Source organism: Gymnodraco acuticeps, unplaced genomic scaffold (assembly GCF_902827175.1).
Source record: "Gymnodraco acuticeps unplaced genomic scaffold, fGymAcu1.1, whole genome shotgun sequence".
Taxonomy (NCBI): domain Eukaryota; kingdom Metazoa; phylum Chordata; class Actinopteri; order Perciformes; family Bathydraconidae; genus Gymnodraco; species Gymnodraco acuticeps.
The window spans coordinates 448584-469938 of NW_022990485.1; the positions used below are offsets into that span (position 1 = coordinate 448584).

Sequence of the window (21355 nt, forward strand, 5' to 3'; positions counted from 1 at the left end):
AAGCGCGGGAATATACATGTGATGGAGTTGTGAGTTACGGAATAAAGCTGCAGACTGAAACATGCTGTCAGAAGTGGTCTTCTTGGACTAAAAGCTCAAGAAAACTCACGTCATGACGACAAACAGTATTCCGGCACCCGAGGGCATGCATATGTCTGGTGATATAGCCAAAAACTGGGAGGTTTTTAGAGCAGAATTTGAGGACTTTATGCTCGCTACAGGTCTGACCGAAAAAACGAATGCGGTGCAGGCAGCCACGCTGAGACGGCTTATGGGGAACGAGTGCCGGCATATATATATGCACAACGTCACGCTGACCGAGGAACAAAAGAAAGACCCCAAAACAATCTTGGATGCGTTGGGGGATTATTTCAAGCCGGCAAAAAAATGTGATTTATGAGAGATACACGTTTGGATGCTGCAAACAAGGACCGGACGAGCCGATCGATAGCTTTATAATAAAGCTGAGGGAAAAAGCATCATCATGTGAGTACCGTGACCTAAAAGATGAACTGATTAGGGACAGGCTGGTACTCGGTATTGCCAGCGAGAGCACCAGACGGAGACTGCTGCGTGAACGGGACCTAACGCTGCCAACAGCTGTGGAGATTTGCCGCCTTGCAGAATTGACGGAGTCACGCATGAGGCTTATTGAGAGCCCGCAGGCACAGGTGGACAGTATTAATTCTGGTGGACAGGCAAGGCGGACGACGCAAAATACAGTGGAAAACAGCTGAAAGAAACACAGCGGCTGAGAGAGAGCAGCAGTGGACCTGCAAATACTGTGGAAATGGACACAAACGGGGCAGAGAGCAGTGCCCAGCCTATGGTAAGACCTGCCGAGCATGTGGCGTTTCAAATCACTTTGCAAAAGTATGTCAGGCCAGCAGCAGAGCAGAGAAAACAAGAAAAGTTAATGTTGTTGAGGATGTACAGCAAACTGAAGGGGACTCGGATACAAGTGAAAACCTATACAATGTCACTGAATATGTGGGGAATGTGAAAGCACCTGGACGCAAATGGTTTCTACACCTACACCTGAATAAGAAAAGACAGCTATGCCAGCTAGATACAGGGGCCACTTGCAATGTTATGGGCCGCCAGTTTAAAGAGAAACTGTCACCAAAGACAGCCTTACAGCCGACCAGAACAAGGCTAAAGCTGTACTCTGATACATACATGCCATCCCTGGGGAAATTTCACACTGACTGTGTGGTCAGGGGGAAAATACACAGACTTGTGTTTGAGATAGTGAACACCAAACAAAAGCCCCTGCTCGGTGGTGCTGCATGCACTGATCTGGGCCTTGTGAAATTCACTATTCCAAGAGAACTACTGCCAGCAGAGGTGAACACTATTGATGCAAGCCAGTCTATGCCACTCACAAAAGAAATGCTACTGAAAGACTTTCATGATGTTTTCCATGACCCGATCGAGTCAGTCCCAGGTAATATTCATTTCGATCTGAACCCTGAAGTGACACCAGTCCAGTGCTCACCACGAAATGTCCCTGTAGCGCTAAAAGCCCGGGTTAAGGAAGAGCTGGACAAACATGTGAAAGCAGGCAACCTTACGCCAGTGACAGAGCCAACAGCGTGGATAAGCAACATGGTGACAGTAGCTAAACCAGACAAGATAAGAATCTGCATTGACCCAAAGCCTCTCAATCAGGCACTTCTCAGGTCCCATTACCACATGCCAACGCTAGAAGACGTCTTGTACAAACTGCCCAAGGCTCGTGTCTTCACACTGGTTGATGCTCGTGACGCCTTTCTCCAGTGCAAGCTTGATGAGGAAAGCAGCCGCTTGACGACATTCTGGACCCCATGGGGTCGGATGAGATGGCTCAAACTCCCGTTTGGAGTCTCAGTGGCGCCAGAGATCTATCAGCGCAAGCAACATGAGCTGCTATCAGGCCTGGCTGGCATCGAGCCTATTGCGGATGACATCCTGGTGGTCGGGTGTGGCGATACGGACGCAGAGGCTGAAGAGGACCACAACACCAACTTAAGAGCTCTCATGCAACGGTGCAGGGCTGTGAAGCTCAGATTGAGTGAACGCAAGCTGCAGTTCAAGCTCAAAGCTGTACATTTCCACGGCCATGTACTGTCTACAGAAGGACTGAAAATCGACCCAGAGAAAACTCAAGCAGTGTTGGACATGCCGACGCCCACGGATGCTAAGGCAGTGCAACGCATGATCGGGTTTGTGACATATCTGGCTAAGTTCCTGCCAGGGCTATCGGAGATCTGTGAGCCTCTTCGCAGACTCCTGGATAAGGACACAGCATGGCACTGGCTGCCAAAACACGATGATGCAATACGCGAGATAAAGCGGATGGTCACCAACACGCCGGTTCTCAAATATTATGACGTCACAAAGCCTGTAACGATCCAGAGTGATGCCAGCATGAATGGACTGGGGTGCTGCTTGCTGCAAAAGGGGCAGCCCGTAGCCTTTGCCTCACGCGCACTGACACGGACTGAGCAAAACTACGCTCAAATAGAGAAAGAGTGTTTAAGCATAGTTTTTGCATGCCAGAGATTTCACCAGTACCTATACGGCAGGGACACAATCACTGCAGAAACAGACCACAAACCACTGATCACCATCTTTAAGAAGCCCCTCATGAATGCGCCTAAACGCCTTCAGGGCATGTTACTGCAGCTCCAGGGGTACAATCTGGATGTTGTTTACAAACCAGGCACGGAGATGTATGTCAGTGACACTCTAAGCAGGGCCACTCCACCGTATCGTGGTTCCGACACCCCCTATGTACGACAGGCGGTGTGTTCCATGGACAGCTTTCAGGTGGAGGACTCAGAGCTGGATCAGGCACAGCATCTGGATGTTACTGACTTCAGGTTTCGCCAAATTGCCCAGCACACAGAGATGGACGATGTATTACAAGCTTTGACATCAGTAATCCTCAGGGGATGGCCTGATTTCAAAGAGGACACCCCCCTCTTGGTGCGAGAATACTGGCCCTTCAGGGATGAGCTCAACGTGCAAAACAGTGTGCTATACAGAGGAAAGTGCGTTGTTATCCCTAAGGCCTTGAGGGCAGAGTTGTTAAGACGCATACACACCAGCCACATCGGGGGGGAGGCATGTTACAGGCGCGCCAGGGATACGCTGTTCTGGCCAAACATGAGAACAGAGATAAAAGACTATGTGTCGAACTGCTCTGCATGCAATGAATATGCACGAGCCCAGCAGAAGGAATCATTGATGTCGCATGATATCCCAACACGTCCATGGCAAACAGTGAGTATGGATATCTTCTCTTACGCTGGCCAAGATTTCATCGTCCTAGTGGACCACTATTCAGACTTCTGGGAGATTGATCTTCTGCCGGATCTATCAGCTGACACTCTCATCACATGCTGTAAATCTCAATTTGCACGCTACGGACAGCCAGACAAAGTGCTCACAGATAATGGCCCACAGTTTGCCTGTGAACAGTTCAGGAAGTTTGCTGCAAAGTGGGGATTTAACCATGTCACATCCTCACCCAGATATCCAAAATCAAACGGCAAAGCTGAGTCAGCTGTCAAGATAGTGAAATCACTCTGCAAGCGGGCAAAGTTGGATGGCACGGATAAATGGCAGGCCATTCTCCATTGGCGCAACACGCCCACAGAGGGGTTGGACAGCAGTCCAGCCCAACGCTTAATGTCACGAAGGCTGAAGACTTCGCTGCCGGTTGCGGACAGCTTGCTGCAACCGTGGTTAGTGACGGGAGTGACGGAAAAGCTGCGGTTGAAACGGCGGCTTGCAAAATCCGCCTACGACATATCGGCAAGGGACTTACCAGAACTGAATGTTGGGGAACACATAAGGATGAGGCCTCTTCCAGGAGATCGCACAGGCCGTTGGCAACTGGGTCAATGCCTCCAGAAAGTCGCTCCTCGCTCATTCGTAGTGGAGGTGGACGGCACGCTCTACGGGAGAAAACCGGGTGGATCTGCGGGTTGCGGAGCGCTCAGCCCGGATGCGACAGCTGGTAGGGCCGGAGCAGAGCAGCCACACGGACCGGGGCCATGTCAACGCAGAGAGGGCTGCAGGTGGAGCTCGAACCGACCCGGTCCAGGATGACACAGGTTTGGGGGAGCCTCCTCACTCTCCAGGGGTCCCGGCGCAAGGGCGGGGTTTGACACCAGGGAAGCCAGTGAGTACAGAGAGCCAAGCTGTATACTCGCGGTGTGGTCGCCTGTTACGGCCGCCGCAGAGACTGAACCTGTGATACAACTGGGAACATTGTCACTAAGTCTGTTGGACTGTTAAGAAAAAAAAAAGAATTGTTGGATATTATTATAGTTTTGTATCGGTACTTGCATGGTTAATCAGTATTGTAATTGTTTTCATGTATTGGAGGTTGACAATGTTAAAGTGTTAGCTTTACACAATGTAGCTCTTACCTGCACTTTAAAGTGACATGCTGATGTTGTTTACAGCTAAAGGAAAGGAGATGTTACAGATATGGGGATCTGTTAATGCCTGCTATATAGTGACGCCTGTTGGCGCTTTAGTAAACTGCATGCTGACACAGGCTTACACTGTGATGTACTATATCCGCAAGCGCGGGAATATACATGTGATGGAGTTGTGAGTTACGGAATAAAGCTGCAGACTGAAACACCTGCGGTCGCTCTTTAGCCTAATGATTATTTCTGAAGGTATACACAGTGAAGGCGGTGCGTGAAAGGCACTGCGCGGCGCGCTCGTCTAGAGGCTGAGTTAACCCTCCCGCTGCCTCCTGGTGCTGCAGAGATTTCATGAAGTGAAGGAGGTTTTCCTTCTATAAAACAGCTGTGGGCAGCAGATAGGATACTGTGAGTGTCACGGACATGAATTCATAGATCAAGGCAGACTGGTGCACACACTCTCCTGTTTTGCCAATCCGGTGCTTAAACAAATATAGCTCTACACACCTGGCCGACATGTCCTTAAAATGAAGTCCGAGTTCGACATTTTAATTCATGTCCTGCCAACACTGGCAGGACAGAAGGCGACACGCCCGTTCTAAGCCGTGTCCCTCACTCCTCACATCCCAAGCTGCATCCCCAAAAAGTTAATTATGTTGTTACATCGTTTCAGATGTTATGTTTCAGTTGTGCTCTTGATAAACCATTAAAACAGTAAAAACACGTTCAGTGTCCTTTTGCTTTTTGTGTCTCCAGAAAGTAATCCAAAAGTAATCTAAAAGTAATCTGATTACGTAAAATGTGAATGTGCTACATATCCACACAAACAAACAAAGTGTGCAATCCAATGAATGTTAATCTAACTGGGTTTTGATAGATAACATATCTCTTTTTCTTCTCTCAATTATTTTATTTCTATTGTGCACTCTAATCAATATTAATCTAACTAATGTTCGCTTATACACTTTAAGAATGGCGTTTATCTTTTTTGAGAATGAGTTCTTATTTGATTTAATGTATTGGGGTCTACAACAGATGATACAAATGTTTGTGTCAGTAAATGTGTACTAACAGAGGCGGGGTGTGTGTGGAAATAACGGGGACAGTGCTGCTGTCAGACGATCAGCTGTGCAGCGTCATCACAAACGGTCGTCGCTTCACGTGACGCTCCGGAGGAAAGGACGTCCCATTGCTCTTAAAACTAATTTCCCTGCTTCTCGTAGGTTTCCTTGCGTCTCTCCATGCTTCCCTGGTGGGAAGGACTAGTCACAGGGAAACGACGCAAGTGAGGGACGCAAGGAATCCATTAAACCGAAGTGAGAAGGACCCGTGGTGTCCCTGAGACACTTCACCCCAAATTGCTCCTGTGGGGATTGCCCACAGTATTGAGTATGTAAGTCGCTTTGGATAAAAGCGTCTAACAAGTCACATGTAATGTAATGTAACAACAGGGTGAAACAAAAACATATTTTTTCTCTCCAATTACTTCAATAAATCCCAAATGTTTTCTGTTTTCACTTTCTTCATTTTACCCTGAGAAATGCAACAAAAACAAACAAGTTTCTTGAACAACTGAAAGTAACCCTTTGTGAGAAAGTCTGATGTACAAAATGGTCATTTAGGGGTTTGAGATATTGCTGTTTTACCTTACAGTTTTTTGCACAGGACTTAAGAACTCAGAGGTGACAGAAAATCAGAAAATCAACAGCACTCAGTTGCCACCCTGACAGCACAGCAGCACCTGTAGACAATCAGCTCATTAGGCCCTGATTGGCTGCAAGCTGCAATAAAGCCTCCTTTCTGCTGCTCAGACAAGCAGAGCAAGTCACTTCGGGGCTACTGGTTCTTTACTGCTGTCTTGGAACAGAGAGAGAGAGAAATATGACTTGTGGAGTTCATTTGGGGTAAGTTTCTGCAGACATGCAAAGTTAATTGTTGTTAGCTGTCTGCAATCTCTGATGTTTACATATTTTCTGTGCAGGATTTTCCTTATTGTCTTGGTTCAAGCAGAGCATGTGCGCTGTTTGTGGGCTTCACAAGGTGAGCTAAGCACAACATTTCACTTAAGTGCTGTGAATGACTATAGCTGTGGCTTTAATATTTTTCTTTTTCTCTAGCAGCTCAGAGCAAGAACAACACATATGTTGGCTTCAGGCAAAATAATCGGGAAGCTGGTGTCAACTATCTCCAGAATCGACTCAGACAGGCTCAAAGCAGAAACTTAAACATACCTTCAGCTGTGGGCAGTCGTTTTAGCTGGGGGCCTTCTACTGGTGGCTACACACAAACTGTTTCACAGCCAGCTAAAGTGGCTTAGCTAAAGTCAGGTTAGTGCAGGGCAGCTCAGTGTCGAAACCTAACTTGAATCGTGTGCCTAAACAGCGTTTTCATGGCCTTTCTAGTGCTATTGTCAGTAGCGATTCTCTGAGTAAGAGCAGCAACAAGGACACGCAGAAGTCTTCCAGCCTGTTTGGTGCCGGTGCTCCTGAGCCAAACCAAACCCCTGCACGGACCAAAACTTCCTCCAGTGTTCGCGCTAAGCTAGTGTCTAAAACGGATAAACCTTCCCGTCCCTCAGCTCCTAAAAACCCCAGCCAGATTGTGAACCCATACAAGAGTAAACTGTTTTCAGGGAATGCAGGAAATGCCAGAGGAAGCTACAAGGCTACTTCCATGGCCTCAAGTTATGGCACTTCTCTTGAGTCCAGTGAAGGAAATGGTCCCATCTTCAAGCCTCACAGTTACTCAACGAGCTACGACTCCAAATCGTCCAGAGAGGGAACCTCTGGTAAGAAGTTAGCCCCGACCAAGACCCACATCATCCCTGATCAATTTGGTGGCTATGCTATCAGACGGCTGAAGGCTCCTGGGCAGGAGAAAGTGAGTGTCAGGAAGCCCCAGCAGGCCTACCAGACTCCCATCAAGGCCTACGTGGCCCCTCAGCGGCAAGCAACAAACCAGGCCTACAATGCTCCCCAGCAGCAGACTCTCAACAGGGTCTACGAGACTTCCAACAAGGCCTACGAGACTCCCAACAGGACTCCCAACAGGGTCTACAATGCTCCCAACAGGGCCTACAATGCTCCCAACAGGGCCCACGAGACTCCCAACAGGGCCCACGAGACTCCCAACAGGGCCTACGAGACTCCCAACAGGGCCCACGAGACTCCCAACAGGGCCCACGAGACTCCCAACAGGGCCCACGAGACTCCCAACAGGGCCCACGAGACTCCCAACAGGGCCCACGAGACTCCCAACAGGACCCCCAACAGGGCCTACGAAACTCCCAACAGGCCCTACGAAACTCCCAACAGGCCCTACGAGTTTCCCAACAGTCCCTACGAAACTCCCAAGAAGGCCTACGTAGCCCCTCAGCGGCAAGCAACGAACCAGGCCTACGAGGCTCCCAACAGGTTCTACGTGGCCCCTCAGAGGCAGGCTGAACCCCAGGCCTACATCTTTCCTCAGGTTGCTCCTCTCAAGTCCCGAGTGCTCACATAAATGCCAAATGGTTTCATGTCAGTCCAAAGTGGGGACAATAGCAGGTGAGTACTATGCTCGCTTTCTTGCTGTTCTATACATTAACTTAAACCTGGTGACTAATGTGTGTTTGTTCTTACAGGTGCAGCTGGTGTCCTCGGATGAATATTTAGTTTTTAAAAAAAAATGAAATAAATACATTAATTTACCACCTGGTTGTGTCTTTACTTCACCTTGTATTGTGGGATGGTGAATGCCTAAGCATGAGTGCTTGTGGCTTGGTGCCCTCTAGTGTCTAGTGCAAAAAATGTTCCTTTACAAAACACATTTGCAAAATGTATCTTAATACTTTACAGCGCTCACAAAAGATTGTGAAAATCCCCTTAGCAAAAACAAATGTCTCAATAGTTCTAGTTTAAACTATTGCAAATGTATCGCGGGTCCGCTCGCTCAGTGAAACAATAACAACGAAACATGGAGGAACAAAAGTCTGCGTTTAAATCGTGTGTGTATATATAGGTGTGTGTGGTTAAAACAAATCAGCCTGCGGTCGCTCTTTAGCCTAATGATTATTTCTGAAGGTATACACAGTGAAGGCGGTGCGTGAAAGGCACTGCGCGCTCCTCTTCTCAGAGGCTGAGTTAACCCTCCCGCTGCCTCCTGGTGCTGCAGAAATTTCATGAAGTGAAGGAGGTTTTCCTTCTATAAAACAGCTGTGGGCAGCAGATAGGATACTGTGAGTGTCACGGACATGAATTCATAGATCAAGGCAGACTGGTGCACACATTCTCCTGTTTTGCCAATCCGGTGCTTAAACAAATATAGCTCTACACACCTGGCCGAAATGTCCTTAAAATGAAGTCCGAGTTTGACATTTTAATTCATGTCCTGCCAACACTGGCAGGACAGAAGGCGACACGCCCGTTCTAAGCCGTGTCCCTCACTCCTCACATCCCAAGCTGCATCCCCAAAAAGTGTATGTTGTTACATCGTTTCAGATGTTATGTTTCAGTTGTGCTCTTGATAAACCATTAAAACAGTAAAAACACGTTCAGTGTCCTTTTGCTTTTTGTGTCTCCAGAAAGTAATCCAAAAGTAATCTAAAAGTAATCTAATTACGTAAAATATGAATGTGCTACATATCCACACAAACAAACAAAGTGTGCAATCCAATGAATGTTAATCTAACTGGGTTTTGATAGATAACATATCTCTTTTTCTTCTCTCAATTATTTTATTTCTATTGTGCACTCTAATCAATATTAATCTAACTAATGTTCGCTTATACACTTTAAGAATGGCGTTTATCTTTTTTGAGAATGAGTTCTTATTTGATTTAATGTATTGGGGTCTACAACAGATGATACAAATGTTTGTGTCAGTAAATGTGTACTAACAGAGGCGGGGGTGTGTGTGGAAATAACGGGGACAGTGCTGCTGTCAGACGATCAGCTGTGCAGCGTCATCACAAACGGTCATCGCTTCACGTGACGCTCCGGAGGAAAGGAAGTCCCATTGCTCTTAAAACTAATTTCCCTGCTTCTCGTGGTTTCCTTGCGTCTCTCCATGCTTCCCTGTTGCGAGGGACTAGTCACAGGGAAACGACACAAGGTTTTCATTTAACCGAAGTGAGAAGGACCCGTTGTGTCCCTGGGCAAGACACTTCACCCCAAATTGCTCCTGTGGGGATTGTCCACAGTATTGAGTATGTAAGTCGCTTTGGATAAAAGCGTCTAACAAGTGACATGTAATGTAATGTAACAACAGGGTGAAACAAAAACATATTTTTGCTCTCCAATTACTTCAATAAATCCCAAATCTTTTCTGTTTTCACTTTCTTCATTTTACCCTGAGAAATGCAACAAAAACAAACAAGTTTCTTGAACAACTGAAAGTAACCCTTTGTGAGAAAGTCTGATGTACAAAATGGTCATTTAGGGGTTTGAGATATTGCTCTTTTACCTTACAGTTTTTTGCACAGGACTTAAGAACTCAGAGGTGACAGAAAATCAGAAAATCAACAGCACTCAGTTGCCACCCTGACAGCACAGCAGCACCTGTAGACAATCAGCTCATTAGGCCCTGATTGGCTGCAAGCTGCAATAAAGCCTCCTTTCTGCTGCTCAGACAAGCAGAGCAAGTCACTTCGGGGCTACTGGTTCTTTACTGCTGTCTTGGAACAGAGAGAGAGAGAGAAATATGACTTGTGGAGTTCATTTGGGGTAAGTTTCTGCAGATATGCAAAGTTAATTGTTGTTAGCTGTCTGCGTTCTCTGATGTTTACATATTTTCTGTGCAGGATTTTCCTTGTTGTCTTGGTTCAAGCAGAGCATGTGCGCTGTTTGTGGGCTTCACAAGGTGAGCTAAGCACAACATTTCACTTAAGTGCTGTGAATGACTATAGCTGTGGTTTTAATATTCTTCTTTTTCTCTAGCAGCTCAGAGCAAGAACAACAACACATATGTTGGCTTCAGGAAAAATAATCAGGAAGCTGGTGTCAACTATCTCCAGAATCGACTCAGACAGGCTCAAAGCAGAAACTTAAACATACCTTCAGCTGTGGGCAGTCGTTTTAGCTGGGGGCCTTCTACTGGTGGCTACACACAAACTGTTTCACAGCCAGCTAAAAGTGGCTTAGCTAAAGTCAGGTTAGTGCAGGGCAGCTCAGTGTCAAAACCTAACTTGAATCGTGTGCCTAAACAGCATTTTCATGGCCTTTCTAGTGCTATTGTCGGTAGCGATTCTCTGAGTAAGAGCAGCAACAAGGACACGGGGAAGTCTTCCAGCCTGTTTGGTGCCGGCGCTCCTGAGCCAAACCAAACCCCTACACGGACCAAAACTTCCTCCAGTGTTCGCGCTAAGCTAGTGTCTAAAACGGATAAACCTTCCCGTCCCTCAGCTCCTAAAAACCCCAGCCAGACTGAGGTTGTGAACCCATACAAGAGTAAACTGTTTTCAGGGAATGCAGGAAATGCCCGAGGAAGCTACAAGGCTACTTCCATGGCCTCAAGTTATGGCACTTCTCTTGAGTCCAATGAAGGAAATGGTCCCATCTTCAAGCCTCACAGTTACTCAACGAGCTACGACTCCAAATCGTCCAGAGAGGGAACCTCTGGTAAGAAGTTCGCCCCGACCAAGACCCACATCATCCCTGATCAATTTGGTGGCTATGCTATCAGACGGCTGAAGGCTCCTGGGCAGGAGAAAGTGAGTGTCAGGAAGCCCCAGCAGGCCTACCAGACTCCCATCAAGGCCTACGTGGCCCCTCAGCGGCAAGCAACAAACCAGGCCTACGAGGCTCCCAACAAGGCCTACAATGCTCCCCAGCAGCAGACTCCCAACAGGGCCCACGAGACTCCCAACAAGGCCTACGAGACTCCCAACAGGGCCTACGAGACTCCCAACAGGACTCCCAACAGGGCCTACGAGACTCCCAACAGGACTCCCAACAGGGCCTACGAGACTCCCAACAGGACTCCCAACAGGGCCTACGAGACTCCCAACAGGGCCTACGAGACTCCCAACAGGACCCCCAACAGGGCCTACGAGACTCCCAACAGGGCCTACGAGACTCCCAACAGGACCCCCAACAGGGCCTACGAGACTCCCAACAGGACCCCCAACAGGGCCTACGAGACTCCCAACAGGACTCCCAACAGGCCCTACGAGACCCCCAACAGGCCCTACGAGACTCCCAACAGGCCCTACGAGACTCCCAACAGGGCCTACGAGACTCCCAACAGGACCCCAAACAGGCCCTACGAGACTCCCAACAGGCCCTACGAGACTCCCAAGAAGGCCTACGTAGCCCCTCAGCGGCAAGCAATGAACCAGGCCTACGAGGCTCCCAACAGGGCCTACGTGGCCCCTCAGAGGCAGGCTGAACCCCAGACCTACATCTTTCCTCAGGTTGCTCCTCCCAAACCTCAAGTCCCGAGTGCTCACATAAATGCCAAATGGGTTCGTTTCAGTCCAAAGTGGGGACAATAGCAGGTGAGTACTATGCTCGCTTTCTTGCTGTTCTATACATTAACTTAAACCTGGTGACTAATGTGTGTTTGTTCTTAAAGGTGCAGCTGGTGTCCTCGGATGAATATTTTATTTTTAAATAAATACATTAATTTACCACCTGGTTGTGTCTTTACTTCACCTTGTATTGTGGGATGGTGAATGCCTAAGCATGAATGCTTGTGGATGTAAGCTTGGTGCCCTCTAGTGTCTAAAAGGTGTGTTGCAAAAATGTTTCCTTTACAAAACAAATTTGGAAAATGTATCTTAATACTTTACAGCGCTGACAAAAGATTGTGAAAATTCCCTTAGCAAAAACAAATGTCTCAATAGTTCTAGTTTAAACTATTGCAAATTTACAAAAGTGTGAGATATCTGCTTATGTGGCACACTGGTTCTTACAACAATGCAGTGTTTGCTTTTGAGTTGGACTTTTTACTTTGACCTTTACCAGTGGCACTCTTTATAATGTGACTCTTAGGTTTTAGCTCAAGTGGTAAAATATCTTATCACTTTAAGGGGCTCCCACTAAATGTACAAGTCAATTGATAGACATTGAGCACTAAACTTAAAACATGTGATTCCTTATCCCAATGTCTGCACTTGAAAGTTCCTCAACTTGAATGCAAGTGTACATGCTGTAGACTGTGGCCATATTGGATTACATGTTTATAATATATTGCCTTATATTTAACATTGTAGTCTGATGAAACTTTTAATGTAAAGATACACTAAGACCGAACAGTAGTGATGGCAAAATGAAGCTTTGAATGAAGCATCGAATCACTTTGATTTGAAGCAGTTGCTGCTTCGGACGTCATATGTCACGTGATTTGAAGCACTGCTTCTATGGAATAGGAAGTCCAGGGTTGAAGCTCCGTTCTTAGCTTCAGTGTCAAACTGCCATACCGAACAGTACAAGCTTCTTGAAGAATATGGGTTGTTTTAACCCAAACATTTATAAAAGTTAATTCACCGGCCACTAATTTTCTGATGACTATGAACTGATTTGTAATATTGTGTATTGTAGTGCCAGGAAAAGGGAGTCGGAGGCGGTGTATTAAGAACAGAGTTCCAATCTTTATTAGCCATTAATAACAGAGGTTATCACATGAACTGCTCTGCTTGACGAGCTAGCAGGAATGGAAGCTAACGCTACAGGTAGAAAGTCACCATCCCCAGAAACTCACGGAGCGACCGGGCTGTGAGCATGGATGTATAATAAGAACTGGATACAGCGTGGGAGGCGGGGCCTCATTCATTCCTATGAGAGTTGCTCATTAGCGCATGATGACAAAATGGCCCAACTTTTGAGAGAGCGAAACGTCACAGATTACCCGTATGTGCGCTCATAGCGCATGCGCAACTTTAACCACGCCGCCCAAAAGGCTCGTTCACATTAAGCACGTGAATTTGCGTACACGTAACAGCACCGCGCGTTCATGACAGCATGGTACTGGATTTATATTAACGAGGCGGGAGTTAGCAGCTAGCGGCTAGCTAGTAAATGATGCTAACTTACACATCAATCGTTATGTACTTTTATATTACGCTGACATCAGGATCTAGTGATATCCAAGCAACAGAGCTTCATTTAGCATGATACTTGTGTGGGTTGTACATGAAACCACTTGGTAATATATACAAATGTATATGTTGAAGCCTGTTATGATCAATTGTGAGTTAAAACTTTATCTAAAAAGTAAAGCTGATGATGGATTACTGTGGTGGAGTTAAAATAACAATATCCTATTTCTTTTTTAAATGTGATTGAGTAAAAGGATAGTAACTGTGATTATTCATGTTAAGTAGCCCACAAGTAACTAAAACGTATAATACTTGAAGGAAAGGTGTCAAATGTTCCCATAAATACCAATATCACAGTACAACAACCCTTGTTGTTAAATACCAACCATGTGTATATATATATATATATATATATATATATATATATATATATATATATATATATATATATATATATAAATATGCCGCTAAAACTGTGTAATATACCAGGCTGCTAAATCCTCCAAACTGTTGTTGCTGGATGTGTATTTTGTGAAATGTGTATTTTTTTTAAATTATAATTTCTTGTTTTGAATCTTTAATACTTTTTTTATGCATACTTTAAGTAACATTAGGCTGTCTTTGGCTCTTTTCTGCTGTAACAATGTAAGTGTATTCTGATCTAATTGATGTTTTTGTCAGTTTGTTTCCCTATATTGCGACACTTATTTGGTTTAAGATTATTTCTCCTTTTTTTACAGACATCCCCAACCATAGTGGAATGCTGTTGTAAAGGATTGCATTGATCCGTGCATCAATACCTTCACCCAGCTTTGAGGCCTACAATGAATGAACATCATCTTGTGGCTGGGAAAAATGTGAACAAATAAATCTCACAAAGAGTGACTTTCTGGTGGAATCATTATAATATCAAAGACAAGCACTTTCAGTAACAATATATAAAATCATTCAGCAGCAGAGGATGGGGTGGAAACAGCATTTCTAACTAAGATGATTACAATATTACAAGTTAAACATCAAGATGAACATACTATTATTAATTTAAAAAGTACATGGGAGACTTAAATATCCTGCAATATACCATTAGCAGAATTGGAACAAATGTGCCAAAACATTTCTAAAATAAACATAAACATAAACTGAGGGCTTTCTTCCTGAGCCGCTGGGAGTAAAGGTCCTCCATGGATGGCAGCTCCGCCCTGGTGATGTTCTGTGCAGTTTTCACCACCCTTTGGAAAGCCTTACGATTGAGGGCGGTGCAGCTGCCGTACCAGGCCGTGATGCAGCTGTGTCCGTGATGGACACTGAGGAACCTGAAGCTGCTGACTCTCTCTACCGTAGTCCCATTGATGGCGATGGGGGGCGTGTCCCTCTCTTTGCTGCTTCCTGCAATCCACAATCAGCTCCTTGGTTTTGCTGACGTTGAGATGGAGGTTGTTATCCTGGCACCAAGATGTCAGGTTTTCGACCTCCTCTCTGTACGCCGTCTCGTCGTCTGGGTGAGGCTGGTGAGGCTGGGGAAGATGAGTGAGGGAAAGAGAGAAACAAAACAGGGGGACTAAAATGAGTGAGGGAAAGAGAGAAAAATACAAGGGGACTAAGATGAGTGAGGGAAAGAGAGAAAAATACAAGGGGACTAAGATGAGTGAGGGAAAGAGAGAAAAATACAAGGGGACTAAGATGAGTGAGGGAAAGAGAGAAAAAGACAAGGGGACTCAAATGAGTGAGGGAAAGAGAGAAAAATACAAGGGGACTAAGATGAGTGAGGGAAAGAGAGAAAAAGACAAGGGGACTAAGATGAGTGAGGGAAAGAGAGAAAAAGACAAGGGGACTAAGATGAGTGAAGGAAAGAGAGAAAAAGACAAGGGGACTAAGATGAGTGAAGGAAAGAGAGAAAAAGACAAGGGGACTAAAGTTTAAGAGAGAGGAAGAACACAGAATGTGAGTGAACAATTTAATTAAATGACACATTTAAAAAAAATAGTGTGAGTAAGTGAAGACATCCTTACAAGGAGGACTGCCCTGTCAAATCTATAAGTTATTCTTGTTAAATATACATATCCTGTTGAGGCTAGAATCCAAAATGCAGAACCACTTTAGATTATAGCCTCAAGGGACTGTTTAAGGTTACTTAAAAACATATAATTTCCCAAATTGGTGAAATGAACTCCATCTCTTAGAAATATGCCAGGGCAGTCAAACTTAATGCAAGGATGCCTTACACTCTCTCCACCCAAACCACTAACACATTTACCCATCTCTCTGTTCACCCACATTCTGGCCTTGTTCAGCTTTCCTCCAGTGACATCTCTCATTGATAGAAGATAGAATTATCTTCATCTCTGAGAAGTTGTCACTGAGGGAAAGCAGGTCCTGCTTCATCGCTGTGACAAGCTCCACACCTTTGATGTTGCCAAGGTCGTTGTCGTTGCCGCCACAGTGGATGAGCAGGACATCCGGGACTGTTCTTCCTCTCAAGGACTAATAGAAAAAGGGAAGAAGGTTCCTCCACCTCAGACCACCCTTGCCAAACCACCACACACGGCAATTGAGACCCAGGTTGCTTCCCATGGTGTGTCTGGCTCTTTCTTCCCCACGTCTAATGTAGCTGCTCCCTATTATCCACACATTGGGACCTAGATAGAATAAAATATATTGAAAAAGGAAAAAGTGGTTACTGGTGATCATCTTTTAGAAAAAGGCGGTACATGTAGCCTGAGTTGTCATATCATTTTCATCATATTTTTAAGACTACACAAGTTTAATTTGTAGATTATATTACATATAACTCTATACTTGTATATAGAATCATGATGAAACTTTATAAGGATTAAGATTATATATTAATATTACATTAAATAATGCATGACGATTTCATGCATTATTACGAAGCAGGATGTATCAAGTCACTGTCTTTTTGTGATAAGGTCACAATCAACTGATTTCACTTATCAGATGTAAAAATAAGGTACAATATATTTGTTTTTGCCATATGAAAGTAAAGGGTATGCAATCAAAAAATTACTGAAACAAAATGAATACAAATTCTTATAAAAACTATACAGCACCTTGTCCAAGTATGGCGGGAGGCCCACTTTCCTTCAGCATTTCCTCTCTGGATGACGATCCGGCTATTTCTGCCATCTATAAATAAAGTACAAATGATTAGCTCTTCACGCCTCTTTAAAATAATTTGTGTTCTTGAAGATTCTGTATGCATCGTCGTTTACAATGGTAGGGACATTGCATTGGAAATTAGTTGTGAAAAAGATATGTCATTTTTAGTTTTTTCATCTCACATTTATAGATTTTAAATAGAAATATATATATATAAAACGAATTATAAATGCAAAGTCTGGTTTCTAGAAAGTTGGCTAATGCATCCAGAGTTAACATTGCAGAACTGCTGGCATGCATACATTTCTAGCATTTTGGTTAACTATGAAAAGTATGGAAAATTACTGTGCAAACACCCAACATTAGCTTAGCCACAGTAGCGGTTGCTGATGAGTGGTTTGGCTTATTTTACTCTTTTATATGAGAACATGTTACATTACATACAGACATTAAGGAGGCAGGTTAGAAAATAAATATGTTTTCGTATCTTACCTTTTGGAGCAAACTGTTGTCGGTTGTTAGCATAGACTGTAAAGCGTTGTTTCTTTAGCCTCAGTGACATGACAGTGAACACTGAACGTGACCGCGTGTGAAGGGGGAGGTGCTGAATACGTCACATCACATGAACGTGCCGGGCAGGCGGTCCCGTGGGTTAGATGCGCGTTCATAATGCCGAGGGAAATAACTCTCAGAATAACGTTATTAGCAAATTTTTACAACTTGAGGAACGAATGTTTTTAATAAGGGCTATACAAGTCTTCATACTGGGTTGTTTATTTAGTTTTAAAAAAATTATCCAACGAGTTACAGACCACTCTTTCCCAATGTAAGTCAATGGGAAAAAGTGTTTCCGGGCCCAGCAACCAAACGGAAGTGTAGTACCACCATTTGGCCACTACGAATATTCTCATCAGACTCCGGCGCACTTCCTGGGGGCTTGGCTGTGAGCGGGCGAGGAAAAGCCGCAACAGCCTCCACCTTCGCTGGCAGAGGTGTCGCACCGCCCTTAAATCAATCATATCACAAGAATGGTTTACTCAAACAGCCAATGTAGTATAACACACTTTAACACAAGTACAGAAGTAGCGTGCCTAAAACTGTTTTTGCAAGTGTATTTAATTGTTTTATCTTAATTAAAACGCATGTGTTTGTGACGGAGTGAGCACATAACAGTATATATGATTATTCTGAAAGCAGGACAGACAAACATGCACACAGTCTCTAATACCATAGGCAACAAAAAGGACTTGTAACAAAAGAAAAACTCAAATGAACATTCAAACTTGAATCTTGTTTTTCTTTGTCCTAAAGATATTCACAAAACCAATAACAGTACCATAATACAAGCAAAAAAAGGCGTGTGGTGTAGTGGGTTGTGCGTTGGTGTTCAGATCAGCGGGTCACATGTTCAAACCCCACTGCAGTCAACATGTCGTTGTGTCCCTGGGCAAGACACTTCACCCCAAATTGCTCCTGTGGGGATTGTCCACAGTATTGAGTATGTAAGTCGCTTTGGATAAAAGCGTCTAACAAGTCACATGTAATGTAATGTAACAACAGGGTGAAACAAAAACATATTTTTGCTCTCCAATTACTTCAATAAATCCCAAATGTTTTCTGTTTTCACTTTCTTCATTTTACCCTGAGAAATGCAACAAAAACAAACAAGTTTCTTGAACAACTGAAAGTAACCCTTTGTGAGAAAGTCTGATGTACAAAATGGTCATTTAGGGGTTTGAGATATTGCTCTTTTACCTTACAGTTTTTTGCACAGGACTTAAGAACTCAGAGGTGACAGAAAATCAGAAAATCAACAGCACTCAGTTGCCACCCTGACAGCACAGCAGCACCTATAGACAATCAGCTCATTAGGCCCTGATTGGCTGCAAGCTGCAATAAAGCCTCCTTTCTGCTGCTCAGACAAGCAGAGCAAGTCACTTCGGGGCTACTGGTTCTTTACTGCTGTCTTGGAACAGAGAGAGAGAGAGAAATATGACTTGTGGAGTTCATTTGGGGTACGTTTCTGCAGACATGCAAAGTTAATTGTTGTTAGCTGTCTGCAATCTCTGATGTTTACATATTTTCTGTGCAGGATTTTCCTTATTGTCTTGGTTCAAGCAGAGCATGTGCGCTGTTTGTGGGCTTCACAAGGTGAGCTAAGCACAACATTTCACTTAAGTGCTGTGAATGACTATAGCTGTGGCTTTAATATTTTTCTTTTTCTCTAGCAGCTCAGAGCAAGAACAACAACACATATGTTGGCTTCAGGCAAAATAATCGGGAAGCTGGTGTCAACTATCTCCAGAATCGACTCAGACAGGCTCAAAGCAGAAACTTAAACATACCTTCAGCTGTGGGCAGTCGTTTTAGCTGGGGGCCTTCTACTGGTGGCTACACACAAACTGTTTCACAGCCAGCTAAAAGTGGCTTAGCTAAAGTCAGGTTAGTGCAGGGCAGCTCAGTGTCAAAACCTAACTTGAATCGTGTGCCTAAACAGCGTTTTCATGGCCTTTCTAGTGCTATTGTCGGTAGCGATTCTCTGAGTAAGAGCAGCAACAAGGACACGCAGAAGTCTTCCAGCCTGTTTGGTGCCGGTGCTCCTGAGCCAAACCAAACCCCTGCACGGACCAAAACTTCCTCCAGTGTTCGCGCTAAGCTAGTGTCTAAAACGGATAAACCTTCCCGTCCTTCAGCTCCTAAAAACCCCAGCCAGACTGAGGTTGTGAACCCATACAAGAGTAAACTGTTTTCAGGGAATGCAGGAAATGCCAGAGGAAGCTACAAGGCTACTTCCATGGCCTCAAGTTATGGCACTTCTCTTGAGTCCAATGTAGGAAATGGTCCCATCTTCAAGCCTCACAGTTACTCAACGAGCTACGACTCCAAATCATCCAGAGAGGGAACCTCTGGTAAGAAGTTAGCCCCGACCAAGACCCACATCATCCCTGAACAATTTGGTGGCTATGCTATCAGACGGCTGAAGGCTCCTGGGCAGGAGAAAGTGAGTGTCAGGAAGCCCCAGCAGGCCTACCAGACTCCCATCAAGGCCTACGTGGCCCCTCAGCGGCAAGCAACAAACCAGGCCTACAATGCTCCCCAGCAGCAGACTCTCAACAGGGTCTACGAGACTTCCAACAAGGCCTACGAGACTCCCAACAGGGTCTACAATGCTCCCAACAGGGCCCACGAGACTCCCAACAGGGCCCACGAGACTCCCAACAGGGCCCACGAGACTCCCAACAGGGCCCACGAGACTCCCAACAGGGCCTACGAGACTCCCAACAGGACCCCCAATAGGCCCTACGAAACTCCCAACAGGCCCTACGAAACTCCCAACAGGCCCTACGAAACTCCCAACAGGCCCTACGAAACTCCCAAGAAGGCCTACGTAGCCCCTCAGCGGCAAGCAACGAACCAGGCCTACAAGGCTCCCAACAGGGCCTACGTGGCCCCTCAGAGGCAGGCTGAACCCCAGGCCTACATCTTTCCTCAGGTTGCTCCTCTCAAGTCCCGAGTGCTCACATAAATGCCAAATGGTTTCGTGTCAGTCCAAAGTGGGGACAATAGCAGGTGAGTACTATGCTCGCTTTCTTGCTGTTCTATACATTAACTTAAACCTGGTGACTAATGTGTGTTTGTTCTTACAGGTGCAGCTGGTGTCCTCGGATGAATATTTTATTTTTAAATAAATACATAAATTTACCACCTGGTTGTGTCTTTACTTCACCTTGTATTGTGGGATGGTGAATGCCTAAGCATGAATGCTTGTGTATGTAAGCTTGGTGCCCTCTAGTGTCTAAAAGGTGTATTGCAAAAATGTTTCCTTTACAAACCAAATTTGCAAAATGTATCTTAATACTTTACAGCGCTGACAAAAGATTGTGAAAATCCCCTTAGCAAAAACAAATGTCTCAATAGTTCTAGTTTAAACTATTGCAAATTTACAAAAGTGTGAGATATCTGCTTATGTGGCACACTGGTTCTTACAACAATGCAGTGTTTGCTTTTGAGTTGGACTTTTTACTTTGACCTTTACCAGTGGCACTCTTTATAATGTCACTCTTAGGTTTTAGCTCAAGTGGTAAAATATCTTATCACTTTAAGGGGCTCCCACTAAATGTACAAGTCAATTGATAGACATTGAGCACTAAACTTAAAACATGTGGTTCCTTATCCCAATGTCTGCACTTGAAAGTTCCTCAACTTGAATGAAAGTGTACATGCTAGTGTAGACTGTGGCCATATTGGATTACATGTTTATAATATATTGCCTTATATTTAACATTGTAGTCTGATGAAACTTTGAATGTAAAGATACACTAATACCGAACAGTAGTGATGGCAAAATGAAGCTTTGAATGAAGCATCGAATCACTTTGATTTGAAGCAGTTGCTGCTTCGGACGTCATATGTCACGTGATTTGAAGCAAGCTTCGAAGCACTGCTTCTATGGAATAGGAAGTCCAGGGTTGAAGCTCCGTTCGAAGCTTCAGTGTCAAACTGCCATACCGAACAGTACAAGCTTCTTGAAGAATATGGGTTGTTTTAACCCAAACATTTATAAAAGTTAATTCACCGGCCACTAATTTTCTGATGACTATGAACTGATTTGTAATATTGTGTATTGTAGTGCCAGGAAAAGGGAGTCGGAGGCGGTGTATTAAGAACAGAGTTCCAATCTTTATTAGCCATTAATAACAGAGAGGTTATCACATGAACTGCTCTGCTTGACGAGCTAGCAGGAATGGAAGCTAACGCTACAGGTGTTCCCACTAAAGGGTCCGTGTGGCAACAC

At 44.8% G+C, this 21355-nt stretch overlaps 2 protein-coding genes across 5 annotated transcripts; both read left to right on the forward strand.

Moving 5' to 3' along the window:
- Positions 1 to 1179: 1179 nt before the first annotated feature.
- LOC117552789 (uncharacterized protein K02A2.6-like) lies at positions 1180 to 4098 on the forward strand. The gene is made up of 2 exons (XM_034226419.1): positions 1180 to 2398; positions 2759 to 4098. Exons 1-2 carry the CDS (start codon positions 1180 to 1182, stop codon positions 4096 to 4098), a joined length of 2559 nt encoding a protein of 852 aa, XP_034082310.1.
- Positions 4099 to 6104: 2006 nt separating this feature from the next.
- Positions 6105 to 20228, forward strand: LOC117552794 (DNA-directed RNA polymerase II subunit RPB1-like). Of its 4 annotated transcripts, XM_034226436.1 has the most exons (5): positions 18515 to 18575; positions 18653 to 18711; positions 18789 to 19720; positions 19751 to 20130; positions 20208 to 20228. In XM_034226436.1, the coding sequence occupies exons 1-4, from the start codon at positions 18553 to 18555 to the stop codon at positions 20084 to 20086; spliced, it is 1350 nt and encodes a 449-aa protein (XP_034082327.1). In that variant the 5' UTR covers positions 18515 to 18552; the 3' UTR covers positions 20087 to 20130; positions 20208 to 20228. The 4 variants fall into 4 exon arrangements, with proteins under 4 accessions (XP_034082325.1, XP_034082324.1, XP_034082327.1 ...); XM_034226434.1 differs by lacking the exons at positions 18515 to 18575; positions 18653 to 18711 and adding exons at positions 6105 to 6331; positions 6409 to 6467 and having other exon boundaries at positions 18792 to 20130; XM_034226433.1 differs by having other exon boundaries at positions 18510 to 18575; positions 18792 to 20130.
- The last annotated feature ends 1127 nt before the right edge of the window (positions 20229 to 21355 follow it).

Excerpts from the sequence above, each read along its gene's own strand:
- LOC117552789 (XM_034226419.1), top strand. The coding sequence starts at position 1,180 with ATGCCATCCCTGGGGAAATTTCACACTGACTGTGTGGTCAGGGGGAAA. Across the intron at positions 2,399-2,758 it reads AAAGCCTGTAACGATCCAGA|GTTCCGACACCCCCTATGTA; the intron begins GTGATGCCAGCA and ends CACCGTATCGTG.
- LOC117552794 (XM_034226432.1), top strand. The coding sequence starts at position 18,553 with ATGACTTGTGGAGTTCATTTGGG. Across the intron at positions 18,576-18,652 it reads ACTTGTGGAGTTCATTTGGG|GATTTTCCTTATTGTCTTGG; the intron begins GTACGTTTCTGC and ends TTTTCTGTGCAG. Across the intron at positions 18,712-18,788 it reads CTGTTTGTGGGCTTCACAAG|CAGCTCAGAGCAAGAACAAC; the intron begins GTGAGCTAAGCA and ends CTTTTTCTCTAG.